The 16,110-nt window shown below is 56.1% G+C and overlaps 1 protein-coding gene across 1 annotated transcript; it reads right to left on the minus strand.

The window, feature by feature from the left end:
* Window positions 1-196: 196 nt before the first annotated feature.
* On the minus strand, window positions 197-16,098 carry TBC1D17 (TBC1 domain family member 17). The gene is made up of 17 exons (XM_036273962.1): window positions 15,902-16,098; window positions 15,365-15,463; window positions 15,064-15,138; window positions 8,079-8,202; window positions 7,155-7,362; window positions 6,532-6,643; window positions 6,274-6,432; window positions 5,786-5,914; window positions 5,598-5,701; window positions 4,790-4,884; window positions 4,302-4,418; window positions 4,122-4,222; window positions 3,944-4,043; window positions 1,841-1,938; window positions 1,615-1,731; window positions 1,003-1,089; window positions 197-922 (listed from the first exon to the last, which is right to left on the minus strand). Exons 1-17 carry the CDS (start codon window positions 15,920-15,922, stop codon window positions 719-721), a joined length of 1,950 nt encoding a protein of 649 aa, XP_036129855.1. The 5' UTR covers window positions 15,923-16,098; the 3' UTR covers window positions 197-718.
* Between the last annotated feature and the right edge of the window lie 12 nt (window positions 16,099-16,110).

Here is a 16,110-nt window from a genome sequence, read left to right on the forward strand (position 1 = left end):
CACCAGCACTGGCGGGGGGCGGGGGGGGGGCTGTGCCTATCCTGGAGCCCCAGAAGCTGTCCTACTTCTGCGTGGGCAGCGGTACTTGATTGGGTGAGGACAGACTCTGCCTTGCACCACCGGTTAATGGTAACCACAGTGCCCGCCCCGACTGTCACGACGTGGATGGGGCCTGATACAAATAACAAAGCCCCACTGACTGGATTAAACACGAGTTTATTTTTCTCAAGTAACACAAAGTTGGTAGGCAGGGTCCTCAGAGTGTCCGAGCAGCTCTGTAGGCTCTTTCTCTAGGTTATGTCCAGGATGTGTCCCTACACAACTGTTAGGTGGAGGCCGTACCCAACATCCCATCCTCACTCCCCCAAAAGTCCCAAACTCAGGTAGTTAAGCGAGACCTGCCTCCACCACTCATCCCCAAGGGACCTCCTTTTAAGTCTCATAGGCCGGGTTGGGTCATGGTCAGATACCTGCTCTGCAGAGTGGTCAGCGAGGACCTCGTACCACCCCCTCCCCATTCAGGTTCAAGGCAACGAGGCAGCCTCCTTCGTAGCCTACAGGAGGCCAACGGGACGCGAGCAATGTCAGTTAATGAAACCAGCTAATCAGGAGGAGCCCCGCCCCCTTCGCTTGCTCCACCCCCAGCCTCCAGGGTGTGGTGGTGGGGCCGGAGCTGGATAAAGTGCTGTGCGGGGCAGGCTGCCGCCAGCCCAGCGACTTAGGAGTCCGCACCTTCCTCCTCCTCTTCCTCTGGCAGGATCTCCAGGCTGCTGTCCGGCTGCGGGGCTGTGTCTGGGGGGAGTGGGGCGGCCTGTGGGGCCCGGGTGGGCGACAGCGGCAGTGGAGAGGCAGGAGGCGAGGGGCTGCGGGGCTCTGCAGGCAGGGCCAGGCCCAGGACCTCCTGCACGTTGTGGGGTAGCTCCTGGAGGGTTGGGGAGTGGGAAGCCAAGTCAGAGGTTTGAGGGGTCGGGAGGGAGGCTGTTGGGAAGGTGGGGGACTCACCGCGCAGGCGGTCAGCTGCCGGTAGAGGGCCTCGGCGCGCGTCAGTATGTCCTCCACACTCAGCTTCATGGTCAGCTCATTGATGTGCTGCGGGAGCGGGAGAGTCAGGCCTGCCTGCCCCGAGGCACTCCACCTCCGCCTCCGCAGCGCCTCGTCTGTGCCACACAATGGAAGGGAGACAGGCCGGGCGGGCCCTCTTGGGCTCACAGTGGGGTGGGGAGGTTAGGGGAGGTCAGCTCTCCCAGGCTGCTTGCCAGGCGCAGGATGCCAGGAAGGGAAAGAGCACCGAGCTCCACCCCCGCGGCCCCGCCCAGCCCAGCCCCAGTTCAGGTGCTGGGAGAGCCCACCCACGCACAGACCACATGCTCTGTGAGGACATTACTGCAGCCAGGGATAGCATGGTGTGGGGAGAAACAGCTTCTCTCTGCTGCTGTGCTCAGAGCTAACCACTTTCAACAATCCTATTCTGAGGACCCCCTACGGCCAAGTACTGTGCCAGCCAAGTACTGTGCCAGCCGCCACGAAGGAGTTCACACCCAGCTACTGTGTTCTCCCTGCACAGGTCGGGATGGGCAGGGAAAAGGTGGGGACCAGAAGGGGTCAGGGTGTCACCTTGAGGATCTCATTGGAGCCGAAGCCCGAAAGCATGAGGGTGTCCCGTTCCATGTCCAGGATAGCGCAGGCCACCAGCAGGTGCAGGTTGGGGCCCGGAAGCCCTGTCCACAGCACCTAAGAGTGCCGGAAGGAGGGGGTCACAGCCCAGCCTCTGCCTGAGTTCCCACCCTGGTCGGCCCCTGCCCACCGCCCGCATGCCTCCCACCCAAGCTGGCCGGCCCACCTCCCACAGCCGAAGGACATCCGGGAAGGGGAATTCCCTCTTGAACCAGATGAGCAGCCACCGGAAGCAGAAGCAGAGAGAGCCAGAGTCCTGGGAGTCTAGAGGAGGACAGCGGGGGTAGGACGGTGCTAAGCGAAGAGCAAACACAATCAGTGCCCACCCCATTCTAATCCAGTGTGCCCCGTGGTCGGACTGAGACTAAGCCCCCCTGGCTAAGACCGGACCCTCCACCAGTCGAGGCAAGTAACTCATGCCCAGCGTGGGAAGGCCTGAGCTGAGACAGGAGTGCTCTGTTCAGCAGGAACCTTTCCCACCCTGCCTTCCCAACCCCGGACAAGGCGGGCCGCCCGCTTCCCGCTCTCCGGTGGAGGGAGGCGGTGAGACCCGCGCTGGCGGAGGCGTGAGGACGCTGAGCAAACACGGGAGGTGGTGTAACCTCCCAGCAAAGCAGCGATGGGGATGACAGTCCAAAAGCTGTAAAGATATGGACTGCCCTGGATACAATTTCACTTTTGAAAATTTGACTTAAAGAAATTGCCCAAGCCCTGGCCAGTTTGGCTCAGCGGTTGAGTGTCGACCTGCGGACCAGAGAGTCCCAGGTTCAGTTCTCGCTAGGGGTACGTACCACGAAAAGAAAAAAAAAAAAGTGCCCAAACTATATTCATCACGATGAAAAACTGTAAAATAGCCCTGGCCAGTTTAGCTCAGTGGTTAGAGTGTTGGCCCATGGACCTAAGGATCACGGATTTGATTCCTGGTCAAGGGCATGTGCCTGCGTTGCAGGTTTGATCCCCAGCCCAGGTTGGGGTCATGTGGGAGGCAACCAATCAATGGTCTTTCTCACATCAATATCTCTCCCTCCCTCCCTCCTGCCTTTTCACTCTATCTAAAAATAATGGAAAAGTATCCTCAGATGAGGATGAACAACGACAGCTAAATAAAAACCCTGCAAATAACCTAAATGTCCAGCAGGTCATTCCTGTACATCGTTAAGATGGAGAGCATGCTGTGCGGTCAGTAACAGTGATGGTTTAAAAATATTTGAATGGCCCTGGCCAGTGTGGCTCAGTTGGCTGGGCACTGTCCCGTGCACAGAAAGGTTGCCGGTGTGATTCCCGGTCGGGGCACATGCCTGGGTTGCAGGCTCGATCCCTGGCAGGGGACATGCAGGAGGCAGCCGACTGATATTTTGCTCTCACACTGATGTTTCTCGCTCTCTCCCTCTCCCTTCCTCTCTAAAAATAAAAACCTTTAAAAATATGAAAAACTTTTAGTAACATAGAGGCAGCTAAATGTCCAAGTGCCCCTAGAACTGGCGTAAGCCTTATAGGCCTTCGTTTCCGCCCAGTGAGGTGAGGCCAGTGTGTCTCCCTTCCCCAGGGTGGGCCTACATTTCAGGGAAGAAATACCCATAAGTAAGCTGACTTATCACCTGCACGCAAAAGAATACTATTATCAACAGTAACTTCTACTTTCTTCCCTTTATCTGAATTTCCTGCATTTTTTACACTGAACAAGGAATAAACATTTTTTTTTTTATCCTCACCCGAGGACATTTTTTCCCATTTTTTGTTCAGATAGAGTGGGAGGGAGAGAGAGAGAGAAACATCGACGTGGAAGCGACACAGAGAGTGGCTGCCACCCGCACGACCAACCAGGGCCGGGGACAAACTGCAACCGAGGTACGTGCCCTTCGCGGGAACCGAACCCGGGTCTCTCTGGACCGCAGGCCGACGCTCTAACCGCTGAGCCAAACCAGCCAGGGCAGTAATAAACATTTTAAGGCCAGAATGCAGCAGTCCCGGCGCCAGGAGTCCAGAGAAGCAGTTTCCAATCCCTGGCTCGGGTTCATCCAGAGTCAGACACTGAAGGCGGCAGCGGGAGCAGCTGGGGCCAGGCAGGCGGACGGCAGCGCACACCTGCATTTGCTGACGTTTTGCTCCAAGCTGCAACCCTGCTTTCTACAGGTAAGTTCTGGGTTCGGCCGGATGTTTTATTTGGATCAGAACCAAATGTCCTGGACACCATCTGTGGCCGCTCATTCCCAGAAACTTTGGCAACGTCTGTGGCCCTGCTGTCCCCTGCCCACCCACCAAGACATACCCAAGAAGTCACAAAGCGGCGGGTCCAGCACCCGGAGGAGCAGCAGGAGCTGCCCGAGCTGCCGCTTCATGGTCTCCTGACTCTCCTCGAAGTTCCCATGCTGTGGGGGAAGGGCCGCGTGAGGGGCTGCACCCAGTCCTTCGAAGGGGCTGCATCCCACCCCTGCCGGGAGCCTCACCACAAGCTCCATGAAGCCACAGAAACACCAGAAGGCATCCACCTCGTTCTGAACGACGTAGAGGATTGGAGAGAGAAGGTCACTCATGCCCTGGACGTAGCCTGTGGGGACACGAGGTCAGGGCCTGGCCTAGGCCCTCAGCACCCCAGGGGCAGGCCCTGCCCTTCCTGCAGCACCCACCGAGGTCGAAGTGGTACATGCAGTAGGTGAGGAGGATGTCATTCAGCAGGCCCAGCCCCGGGTTCTCGGGACCCTCATAGAACTTGTTGGTCCTGTCCGTGCGGCTCACGTCTCTCTCTGTGGGGACACGGTGCACACGTGAGAAAGGTGAAGTGGGGCCCCATCCCGCTGGCCCCATCCCCCCATCCAGCAGCAATCACTGAAACTGTGTGGCTTCGCTGGCGGACCCCAGCAGGACTGGGCGGGTCCCCAACCCATCTGCACACCAGAGTGAGGCGCTCTGCTTCCCACTCGCCACACCCTCCTAGCACCAACGGTTACCAACCATCCGCGGACGGGGAAACTGAGGCCCAGGGATAAAAAACTGGCCAGGATCTCATGGTGAGTAGAGCAGAGCTGGGATTTAAACCCAAGGTCCTGGCTCTCCTCCCTCCCTCCCCGTCCAGCCCTTGGCCTCTCCCGGCGGCTCACCCCCCCCCCCCACCCACCTATGAGACTGCGGTATCCGTGCAGCAGTGAGTTCCTCCGCTCTTGCTCGGGGCTCACCGATTTCCACTGCAGCTTCATTCGGAAATACTCGTCCCTGAGGGCGGGAGAGGCTGACATGAGGGCACCCTGCCACCTGCTCCGTCTTCAGGGCTCAGCCAGGTCACTGCCTCTGGGCCCCTCCCTGACCACACAGACCCAAGCGGGTCCCCACGCTCCCCGCAACATCTCACATCCAGTGAGCTTTTGTTAAAAGTCTGCCACCGCCACTGGCTGTGGGGACCAGGACGCACAGCAGGGGCATGATGGACACGAGGAGTGGGGAGAGGTGGCCCACGTTTAGGAAGCAAAGCAGCGATCACTGAAGCTGGGTGGCTCCAGGGTGAGCAGCTCGGGAGCAGGGACGGGCCCGGCCCATTCGCCTGCATCGGCCTCGTGCACAGGTGGTGCCCAGCACGTGACAGGCTCACAACCGACTCTGGGAGCAAACGTGCGCGTGCGCACGCGCCTGCATCGTCAGGGCACTAGAGCAGTGGCCCTGCAGACCAATGAACCGTGGGTTTGATTCCTTCCGGTCAAGGGAACGTCCCTCGGGTGCGGTTTGTCCCTGGCCCTGGTCAGGGTCGTGCGGGAGGCAACCAGTGCATGTGTCCCTCTCACGTTGATGTTTCTCTCTCTCTCCCCCTCTCTCTTCCTCCCTCCCACTCTATCTGAAGATAAATAGAAAAATATCCTTGAGTGAGAATTTAAAAACAAAAATAACACCTCCAATAGCGCGGGAGGCTGGGAAGTCAGAGGCCGGAGACTCACGTTTTCTTGCGCACGTGGGCCTTGTGCTCCTCCGCTGAGCCCTCCCAGCTGAGGTACCCCAGGAGGAACTTCCAGGCCTCTCGCCTCAGGCTGGGGCTCAGACCCTGGGGGTGGAGCGGGCAGGCGGCTCAGAGGGGGCCCCTGGCCACCTGCCGGCCTAGCCCAGCCCCACAAACCCAGTGACTCACTCCTGAGAAGATCCGGGCTCTCAGCTCGGGGACCTGCCGCAGGCGGCCCTCGGGGCCCAGGTGGCGGGCCCACTCCTCCTCTGTGACTGGAGGCGCGCGCTCCACAGCCGGCCGAGGACCCAGCTCCACCTGCGAGACACAAGGCAAGTGGGCCCTGTCTGTGGGCGACCCCACATCCCTTCCCGACCCCATCCCAGGCCACCTTCAGATCCTTCAGCCCTTCTTAGCTCAACAGACAGCTACCAGTCAGGGTGGGAAGCAACTCCCTCCCTGGGTCAGTGACAAAGTCGCCCCCAAGTCTGGAGGGGCCCCCCAATAACAAGCACCAGGAGCACAGACTGTAAGCATTCTGCAGTCACTCCTGCCACCCGACGAGGGTGGTGCCATGATTATCCCCACTTTTCTGGGGAGGAAACTGAGGCACTGTGAAACGCAGTCACCTGCCCAAGGTGACAGCCCAAAGTAATGGGGTCCGCCCCGATACTCACACAGGAAATGACCTCGAACCCAGGCTCGGGCTCATCATCGGGGGCTGGATGAAGGTCGGGGGACGTCCCCTCTGGGTGTGGCTGCAAGGCTCCCCGGAAGAAGTTGGTCACGCGGGAGAAGCTGCTGAAGGTGGTGGAGTAGGGGTCCTGGAGGAAGCGCTGGGGACGGGGCAGAGGGCCGGTCACAGCTCCGCCCGCCCCTTCCTGTGTCGCCCCCCTTCCTGCCCACAGCCGCTGGGCCGGGCGCTGGAGACTCACAGACACCACGTTGGAGCTGTCCTGGTCAAAGAGCTGGAGGTGGTGGAAGGAGTTGGAGAGGGCGGAGGAGTCGTGGGGGAAGACGAGGTAGAGGCGGGAGTCCTGTGGGGAGCTGGGGGAGATGGTTTGATGACACCCAGGTAGAGGGCCCCGCATTTGTTCCCTCCTCCTCCCAGAGGCAGGGTCTGGACTGGCCTGGGGAATCCCTCATCTGGGGCCTGGGACCACAGCGACCCCAGGGCTGGCCAATGAGGGCCTCCCGCCTCCCCGCCCGGCCAGGGACTGACTCAGGGACGCCGGCGGGAGGCAGCAGCGGGGATGCTGTTGGAAGGTGAGGGAAGAGGTGCTTTCCGTCCACACGTCCATCGGCGCTGCTGAGCAGGGCTGCTGGGGCCCCGAGCAGGACAGAATCTCAGTGGGAAGCAGACAGACTCCTTCCAACACCCTGGGATGCGGGCCTGCCTGAAACCAAACTACCCTTTGCCTTTTCGGTTACACATGCCAGTCAATCCCCTTTTCCTGCCTGTGGATCAGTCTGAGCTGTTTCTCTCTCAGCCCTGAGGGGCCAGCTGCGGCTGTGGAGACGGTGCCCGGCACAGGCCTGGTACTGGGGGGACGCTCACCTGGCCAACAACAGGTAGCGGCTGAGGACACGGAGCAGGGCGCGGGTGCCCCCACGGTGGAAGTGCAGGGCGGGCAGGGAGCCTCCGGCCTGGGTCACCAGGACCAGGTAGGCCCAGCTGAGGCCCGGCTTGGACCGGCGGATGGACTTGAGCTCCCCCAGGCTCACCGAGAAGGCCCAGGAGTCCCGGGGGCAGCTGGGCTCCGCACCTGGGGGACGGTACCATGTCAGGAGAGGCATGGGAAGCCAGAGGGGCACAGTCATGTCCTAGGAGCCCATGAGCCAGCCCTAGGCTCCGCCCCTCTGGGAGTTCTGGGTCACCTCATATTTCCATGGAAACACAAATGAATAAAATGGGAACGGAGCCCAGTCCGGTGGACACACGCCTGCTGCAAAATCGGCTCCCTGTGGCCCTCAGGACATAGACCGACTCCTCAGGTCTGCCCCTGCCCACGTCACCTCCAACCCTCTCTGCACTCCAGACACCACACTGGAGCCATAATGAAAGGCCAGTGCCCCACGCCACCTGTCCCTCAGAGCCAGGCTCTGCACTACCTCTACCTGGAAGGCTTCTCCACACCGAGAGAGATCAGCTGCCTCCCCTGGTGCCCCGAACACCCGGTGACACGCCAAGATAGCCTGAATGAACCTGTCACTCTGTAATTATTGCTCTCACAGCCTGGACTCACACAGGGGTGCCCACAGCCAGTCAGGGAGCCTGGCAGAAAGCGAGGCTGCAAGCCCTGGAGACACTGGCCTCGCTGGACCTAAGCTGGGGACAGTCTGCACCCCCATCCACTCTCCTTGGACTAAAAGGCCAGTGTTGGCGGCCATCTTGCCTGTGGGCAGTGAAGCCCATGGGGCCATGACCACTGAGGATAAGATGTATTACCACCTGCCTCCCAGGGGTACCAGGTCAGCCTACCTCTTGTGGGTTCTGAGTGGCGAGGCCGTGGCCGCACAGTGCTGATGACAGCCCAGTCAGGTTCATAGCCGGGGTCAAAGGTCGGTTCGTCCTCAGAGGTGCAGGAGTCACCCCCACTGGCATCCTTGGGGAAAGAAGGAAAAAGAGAGAAGGGCTGTATGTTCAGAGTTTCCGGTCGAAGCCATGAGACTATCCTGGGAGGTGGCCCACTGAACAAACAGGGAAACAGTGGCACAAAAAGGGCACAGCACTTGCTTAGGGTCACCCAGAACAGCTAAGGACTGCGACTGGGCCAGGACTCAAAGTCAAGGCCCCTGGGGCACTAACCAAAGCACCTCCACCTGGCGAGCAGGTAGTTAAGGACAGGCAGGGTACTCTGCCGTCAGACTGCCTGACTGTAGCATTCACTGGGGCAACTCAAATCAAAACCACGGTCAGGTACCCCTGCATGCTCACTAGGATGGCTACAATAAAAGAGACAAGTAAGTAACAAAAACAAATTAAAAAAAAAAAAAAAGTAAGCCCGACCAGTGTGGCTCGGGTTGAGCGTCGACCCAGGCACCAAGAGGTCACCGGTTTGATTCCTGTTCAGGGCACATGACCAGGTTGTGGGCTTGATCCCCAGTGGGGGGCATGCAGGAGGCGGCCAATCGATGTTCTTGCTCATTGATGTTTCTCTCTTTCTCTCCCTTCTTCTTTCAAATCAATAAAGAAAAAAATTTTTTTAATTCTACAGCACACCAAAATATATATATTACAAAAAAAAGAACACAAGCCCTGGCCAGTTGTTCAGTGGTTAGAGCATCGGCCTGCGACTATAGAGTCCCGGGTTCGGTTCCTGCTAAGGGCTCGTACCTCGGTTGCAGTTTGTCCCCGGCCCCGGTTGGGGTCGTGTGGGTGGCAACCACTCGATGTATCCTTCTCACATTGATGTTTCTCTCTCTTTCTTCCTCCCTCTCTCCCTCCCGCTCTATCTGAAGATAAATGCAAAAATGTTCTCAGGTGAGGATTAAAAAAAAAGACAGGTTATATAAGTGTGGGGGAAGAGGTAGAAAAACTGGAATCCCCACACGTAGACGGGAATGTAAAATAGCACAGCCGCTGTGGAAAAGCCTGGCAGTCGCTCGAAAGGTGAAACATGGCATTACCACGTGACGCTGCAATTCCACTCCTCGGCATAAACCCCGGAGAGACGAATGGAAATGTCCACACCAGGACTCACACGTGAACGTTCACAGAAGCACTGTTCACGAGAGCCAAGAAGTGGAAACAGCCCAGTGTCCACCAAACTGATGAATACACACAGTGTCAGGGCCGTGCACAGAATGTTCCTGAGCAGTGAAAAGGAATAAACTCTGATCCACACTACGACAGGGACGAACCCTGAAAACGTCCCAAGGATAAGAAGCCAGGCACAAAGGATCACAAACCGTGATTCCATCTCTATAAAACGTCCAGAATAGGCTAATTTCTAGAGGCGGAAAGACTGCTGACAGCTACCGGGTTTCTCTGGGACATGATGAAATGTTCTAAAGTTCATCACTGGCTATGGTCGCCAAATTTGGGGAATGCTGAAAACCACTGAGTTAAAGGCACTTCAAAAATCTTAAGTTTTACCATCAAATTGAGCTTTGTGGAAAGTAAATTCTATCACAATAACAGAAAAAGTAGCTGGCCCACAGGTTATGAAAATAATACGAGGCATGACGTCAGAAGAATGGCAACATGAGACATTTCCCCGGTCTCTCCCCTTGAAGTTGCAGCAAGTTGAACAGCTATAATTCAACAAAAGACTTCCTGCTGACTGAGGCCGAGAGATTCCCCCCCTGAAACATGTTACGTGGGCGAGTTGGAAGGATCGGGAGGAAGGATGGAGAGGGACTGAGATGGGCGCCACAGGTGCAGCCCAGAGCTCACTGCGGGTCTCCGAGAGGCGAGCGATCAGGTTGCCACCTGTACGCCCTGCAGCCTGAGGAGCAGATACACACTGACTAATCCGTATAGGCGGCTGAGCCCAGTGACAGGGAGGAGATGGAGCACAGAGGCGTGGCCCCAGTTATCTTGCCAGCCACCACTGCCAAGCAGGAAAAAAAGCCACAGAGCCTGGCTACCTCCCCTCCCAGAGCTATCAGCGGGCCCCAGAAGAAGCTGTAGCAATGAGTATCAGGCTACAGAGCACATTATCTGCAGGCCTGAAAACTGGAGAGACGCAAGCATTTTCTCCTGAGCAGGAAGCGTACACTGCGGCTAATGGCAGTGACAGGCGGTGATGCAGAGGTGAGGCAGCTGCAGTCTGCAGTCACCACTGCTGGGAGAACAAAGCCACAAATGTATCAGCAGGTCCCCCCGCCCCCACCCATCACAGCTGCACTGCTGCAGCATCTAGCTGCAGGGGACAGCACTGGGATTCCAAGGGTTTGGAACCCCAGCGCCACATTCCCTCACAGGGGTGGTGCCTTGAGATGGAGGCAACCTGGGCAGAGGAGACACCCACCTCTGAGCAATCCTGAGGAAAAAGAAACACGGTAGATGTTATCACACTCCCTGACTTCAAGTTACACTACAAAGTGACAATACTCAAAACAGCATGGTATCGGCAGAAAAACAGACACACAAACCAGTGAAACAGAATTGAGCTCCCAGAAACAAACCCACAAGTATATGGGCAAATAATTTTTGACAAAACACATACCATGGAGAAAAGAAAGCCTCCTCAATTACCAGTGCTGGGAAAATTAGAAAGCCCATGTAAAAGAATAGAACGTGACTTGCTTGTCACCATACACAAAAATTAACTCAAAATGGATCAAAGACCTAAATGTAAGACCTTAAAATGACATTTCCCAGACTCCCTTGCAGCTAGAGTGTCAAACATAAGATACAGTGTACCAGTCAGATACACTGAGATCTGGAAAGTGGAAATTAGGTGAGGGCAACTTCCTGCTACTGTGGCCATGTTTGGCTGATGAGCAAGGAGGAGACTCATCTGTCTTCATCTTCCTGCACTTGGAGAGGCAACTGGGACAGCAGTGGAGCCAGCTCAGTCTTCCAGGACCCAGTCACTAGCTGGGGTGGGGGACAAGAAGCAGTATTGATGGTGGTGTTCTTGAACTCAACAGTTCCAATGCTAGTCCCACTTGCCACAGTCCTCATTTTGGCAGTGGTGGCAAGTCCCCTTGCAGGTCAGTTCTGAACGGTCCATCCTGTTCCTACAGCCCTGGCAAAATTCTATAAGCCTCTGCTTTGCATGTAATCCCCTTGCTGCTTAAAGTAACTGAGTGTTTTGTAACTCCTGCAACAAACCCTGCACAAACAATAACACAGCCCTGGCCGGTTTGGCTCAGCGGTTGGAGAGCTGGCCTGCGGACCAGAAAGTCCCGGGTTCGGTTCCCGCTGGGAGCACATACCAAAAAATGAAAATTAAAAAAATGAAAAAAGTAAAACGACACAAAAAGGACCCAGACTGTGGGTTTACCCAACAGCCAATTCTGCTGCTGCTTCCAGGCTGACTGACCGCCCCCACCCCCTCAACAGAAGCTGAACTCTCCCAACATTCACTTACCCAGCATCCCCTGCAGTTCTACGTGGCCTACACACCCAACTCTGGCTAGTGAGAGCTAAGAAGATATCTGTGGGGAGTTTGAGGAAGAAAAATTTCTTTAAAAAAGGGCACCTATAGAAGTGAACATCCTTTGGTTCACCTTTGAATGCTCTTAAGGGAGGGTATGGTGTTTGGAGCTGTAGCAGCAAACTAGGGCCATGAGGGGAGGGCCCAGAGCTGGCAGGGACGCCTGTCCACAAGACTGCTGAGACATCCCTGGCAAAACCATTTCTGCCTTCCATGCTATTTGCCAAATATTAACAGCTCCCTGCCTCTCGGGCAAACAGCAGGATCACAACTCATTGAATTCCACTGGCTGGGTGGAGCAGTACAACTAGTTCTGGCCCTGAGGCTGGATCATATCACTTCCAGGATGGACTGTTTAATTATCAGGGCACAACCTTTAACTTTCTTTCCCTTTGCCACAAGGAATGGTGACTTTTCTTTTTTAAAAAAGGTTTTTTTTTTAATCCTCTCCCGAGGACATTTTTGCATTTATCTTCAGATAGAGTGGGAGGGAGAGAGGTGGGAAGAGAGAAAGAGAAAAACATCCATTTGAGAGGGACACATCGACTGGTTGCCACCCACACGACCCCAACTGGGGCCGGGGACAACCTGCAACCGAGGCACGTGCCCTTAGTGAGAACCGAACGGGGGCCTCTCTGGTCTGTGGGCCAACGCTCTACCACTGAGCCAAATTGGCCAGGACAGGAATGGTGACTTTTAATATGGTGGCTGCTCTAGCAGCATGTTTCCTTGAGTAACCGTAATGAGCAGAGCTCATTGGCCAACCTACAACACACACGCAGCGTGAACAAAAACAGTCAAAAAGACTGGAGCTCCAGCAGCCCTTTTGGACCTCCAGACAGCCTTGAGATGAGCACCACGTGCTGAGGATGGCTGTGACATGTGGAGGATGGCAGAGCAAAGGCAGAAGGAAACTGGATCACTGATGACACGCAAACCTGTAGTTCTGAACTTTTGTTTTTCTTTATTGATTTTAGAGAGAGAGGAAGGGAGAGGGAGAGAGAGATGGAAACATCGATGAGAGAGAACATCGACTGGCCACCTCCTGTATGCCCTCCACTGGGGATCAGGCCCACAACCTGGGCATGTGTCCTGACCGGGAATTGAACTGGTGACCTCTTGGTGCATGGGTCGACGCTCAACCACTGAGCCACACCAGCCAGGCTGAACTTTTTAAAAAATGTATTGTTTTTTTTATTTTATTTTTTTACATTTTTTTTTTTTAATCCTCGCCCAAGGACATTTTTTTTCCATTTTTTGTTCAGATAGAGTGGGAGGGAGAGAGAGAGAGAAACATCGATGTGAAAGGGACACATCGAGTGGCTGCCACCCGCACGACCAAGGGCCGGGGACAAACTGCAACTGAGGTACGTGCCCTTAGCGGGAACTGAACCCAGGTCTCTCGGGACCGCAGGCCGACGCTCTAACCGCTGAGCCAAACCGGCCAGGGCAAAAAATGTATTGTTTTGTTTTGACACAGAGAGAGAGAGAGAGAGAGAGAGAGAGAGAGAGAAAGCAGAGAGTCATCGATTTTTGTTCTACTTCTGGGCTTTTTAACGGGAAAAAAATGAACTTCTACTTTGAAGAGGCCACTGTTATTTCTATTTCTGTTACGTGTAGCCAAGTACCACTCCTAACCGATGCAGAGGGTTTCTGGGAAATCTCATCTTTCCTAATGAGGACAGATGTGATGGGTACCCTGCTTGCCCCCCTCTTAAAAGGTAGATGCTATGGCTGGAGCTGAAACAGTCGTTTCCAGGCCACTAGGGCAATCACAGTAGGGTCTCAGATCCAGGCCCTGATGTCAACAATCAAGGTCAAAAGCTCCACACTTCCTGGAGTCTTGTGAGAGGAAAGAAACAAACTGGTTTGCTTAACCTGTCGTCAGCCTGGTTTTGTGTTCCTTGGAGCATTCTGCATGGATCCTGAATGCCTATCTGCCCTTTCTGCTGAAGCCCGTCCTGTGGATTTGGTGTCTGAAAGCAAGAGTGCCAGGAGGACAGCAATACTCTCAGAAACACTCAGAATGCTTCCAGCTTGGTGAAAAATGCAAAATCCTCGTTGCTTCTGCCCCAACTTCCTGGGTAGGGGGTTGGTGTGGAATCTCCATTTGTACCCACCTAGGTCATTTCAAACCCCATGGCCCCAGCTGAGGAAGCTTCATCCTCTCTCCCTGACCCAACACAGTGGCCCCCTCCCTGATCGTCTAGCCTCCAATCTCCCTCCATTTGGTCCTTTGGTCTAGTTGCCACATGCCCCCGCCAGGGGGCTTTCTACACTCACACCTTTTTTTTTTATCCTCACCCGAGGACATTTTTTTTTTCCATTTTTTGTTCAGATAGAGCGGGAGGGAGAGAGAGGAAGAGAGAGAGAGAAACATCGATGTGAAGGGACACATCGAGTGGCTGCCACCCGCACGACCAACCAGGGCCAGGGACAAACTGCAACCGAGGTACATGCCCTTAGCGGGAACCGAACCCAGGTCTCTCTGTACCGCAGGCCGACGCTCTAACCGCTGAGCCAAACCGGCCAGGGCTACACTCACACCTTTCTCCTGTTCCCCACCCTGGACAGGGTCCACACTTTTGAGCCTGGCCTTTCAGACCCAACCACCTTTCCAGCAAACCCCTCCACAGACACCCCACATTCCCTGTGCCCTGAAACCCACTTCTTCCTGGCCCCTCCTCATCTTTAGAATCCCAGTCCAAATGTATGCTCCCCCAGAAAGAGGCAGGGCTCTAGAATCTGTGCTTGGGTTCAAACCCAAGTTGCAATACTTCCTAGCTCTTTTTTTTTTGCCTCGGAAAAGGGGCTTCTTCTCACTGTGCCTCAATTTCTCAAAAATAGAAAGGGAGTGAGGGCTTAAGCAGGGTCTGGGATGGACTTATCTCTGGGTGCCCGCACCATCCAGCACAGGGACTGGCAAAGAGGAGCCCCAGGAGACGACGTAATGAGGAAGGTAAGGTCCTGTGCTACTGAAGTGGGCAAGGAACCTCGGTCAATCCTGTTCCCTCCATGGACGTGACGGCAGGACTGCCCCAGAGGAAATGCCACTTGAAGTTCTTATGGGCTAACAGCCCATGGAACCCAAATCCACAGGCTGAGTTGTCCTCTTGTGTCCTGGCAGGGCTCTCCCAAGAAGAAAGGGGTGAGGGGACACTGTCCTCATGGCCATGAACCTCACAGGACCTGCTTTCCTTCCATGCACAGGCATCTTCAGCCCCATTTCACAGAGAAGGGGAAACCAAGTAGGGTCCCGTCGGCCCCAAGGGTAGGTCTGGGATTGTACCCAGCTCTTTCACTGCCTGGGCCTGGAAAAAAAAACAAGTGGAGAAGGGGGAAGCGAGGGTAGCCTACCTTCTTGGAGAACAGGATTTGGGTGGCATCTCCAGCTTCCTCTACAGGAGCCCAATGCAGGAAGACATCCTTGTCCTGAGGGAAGGAGCGAGGGGTTAGAGGAGCTCCTCTGCTGAATCCCCAAACCACGCTGCGGAACTTCTTCCCCATTTTGGACTTTCAGCTTGACAATGCCCTACCTTTCCCTCCAACCCCCACCCCATCTTCCTAAGGTCCATCGCCGCCAACTACACGGTACTTCTACAGATGCGGCCTCCATGCCGCTCTGGACCTGTCCCAGCCCTGCTCCCCCTTAGCCTACCTTCTCCACAACACGGATGACACCCGCGATGAGGGAGTCTGGGTCTTGATGCCTCTTGGCACTGGTGTGCAGGTACACGCCCCCCTTCTCGAACACCACCTGAGGATGGGGACCAGTGAGGGGCGGGGCCCCGAAGGGAGCCAATGGGAGCGGACCTAGGGAGGTGCTATTCTCCACTGGGCGGGGCCGGGAGTGGAGAACCCTGAAGACCAGCCGACCAGCGAGGGGTCCGGACCCTGGAGCGACCCTGGAGCGTGGGAGGAAGACACGGGGTGGGAGTGGGGGTAGGGGTGGGTCTGTCTTCAAAAGGGGCGGGGCCTAGGAGAGGCTCTCAGCAGCCCAGGGAGCAGGGCCAAAGGATCTGGGTCTTCCCTGGAGCAGAGGCGGGAGGGCGACAGCGCGTTTATCAGGGAACGGTGTATGTGCCGAGGGTCGGCCGGGCTCCCAGAGCCCCGGCACGACCTGAGGGAAAAGGCGACCACCGGCGCGGGGCGTTTCATACCGACAGAAGCGAGAGAACGCCTCCTCAGTGCTTACCCTGTAGCCGACTGCCTCCATTGCCGCGGCCGAGGACCCACTGACCCGGCGCCCTCCTTTTCCGGGTCAGCGTGCTGTCACATCCGGAGAGGAGACTCCCCTCAAGGCCAGGCAGTGGTAGCGCTCTTGCCTGTTCTGGAAGAGGAGTGGGTGTAACTATCTCTCAAAATGGGGTGGTTGAACTTGAACCACGAGGGTTTAAGTCACGA

Source organism: Molossus molossus, unplaced genomic scaffold, assembly GCF_014108415.1.
Source record: "Molossus molossus isolate mMolMol1 unplaced genomic scaffold, mMolMol1.p scaffold_m16_p_21, whole genome shotgun sequence".
Lineage (NCBI taxonomy): Eukaryota > Metazoa > Chordata > Mammalia > Chiroptera > Molossidae > Molossus > Molossus molossus.

What these genes read in the sequence shown, in the direction of transcription:
- TBC1D17 (XM_036273962.1), bottom strand. Translation starts at nt 15,922, where the DNA reads ATGGAGGCAGTCGGCTACAGG. An exon ending in GCCCACGTGCGCAAGAAAAC is followed by an intron (nt 4,885 to 5,597) that starts GTGAGTCTCCGG and finishes TCCCGCCCTCAG; the next exon opens with GGACGAGTATTTCCGAATGA. An exon ending in GCCGCTTTGTGACTTCTTGG is followed by an intron (nt 1,939 to 3,943) that starts GTATGTCTTGGT and finishes GTCCTCCTCTAG; the next exon opens with ACTCCCAGGACTCTGGCTCT.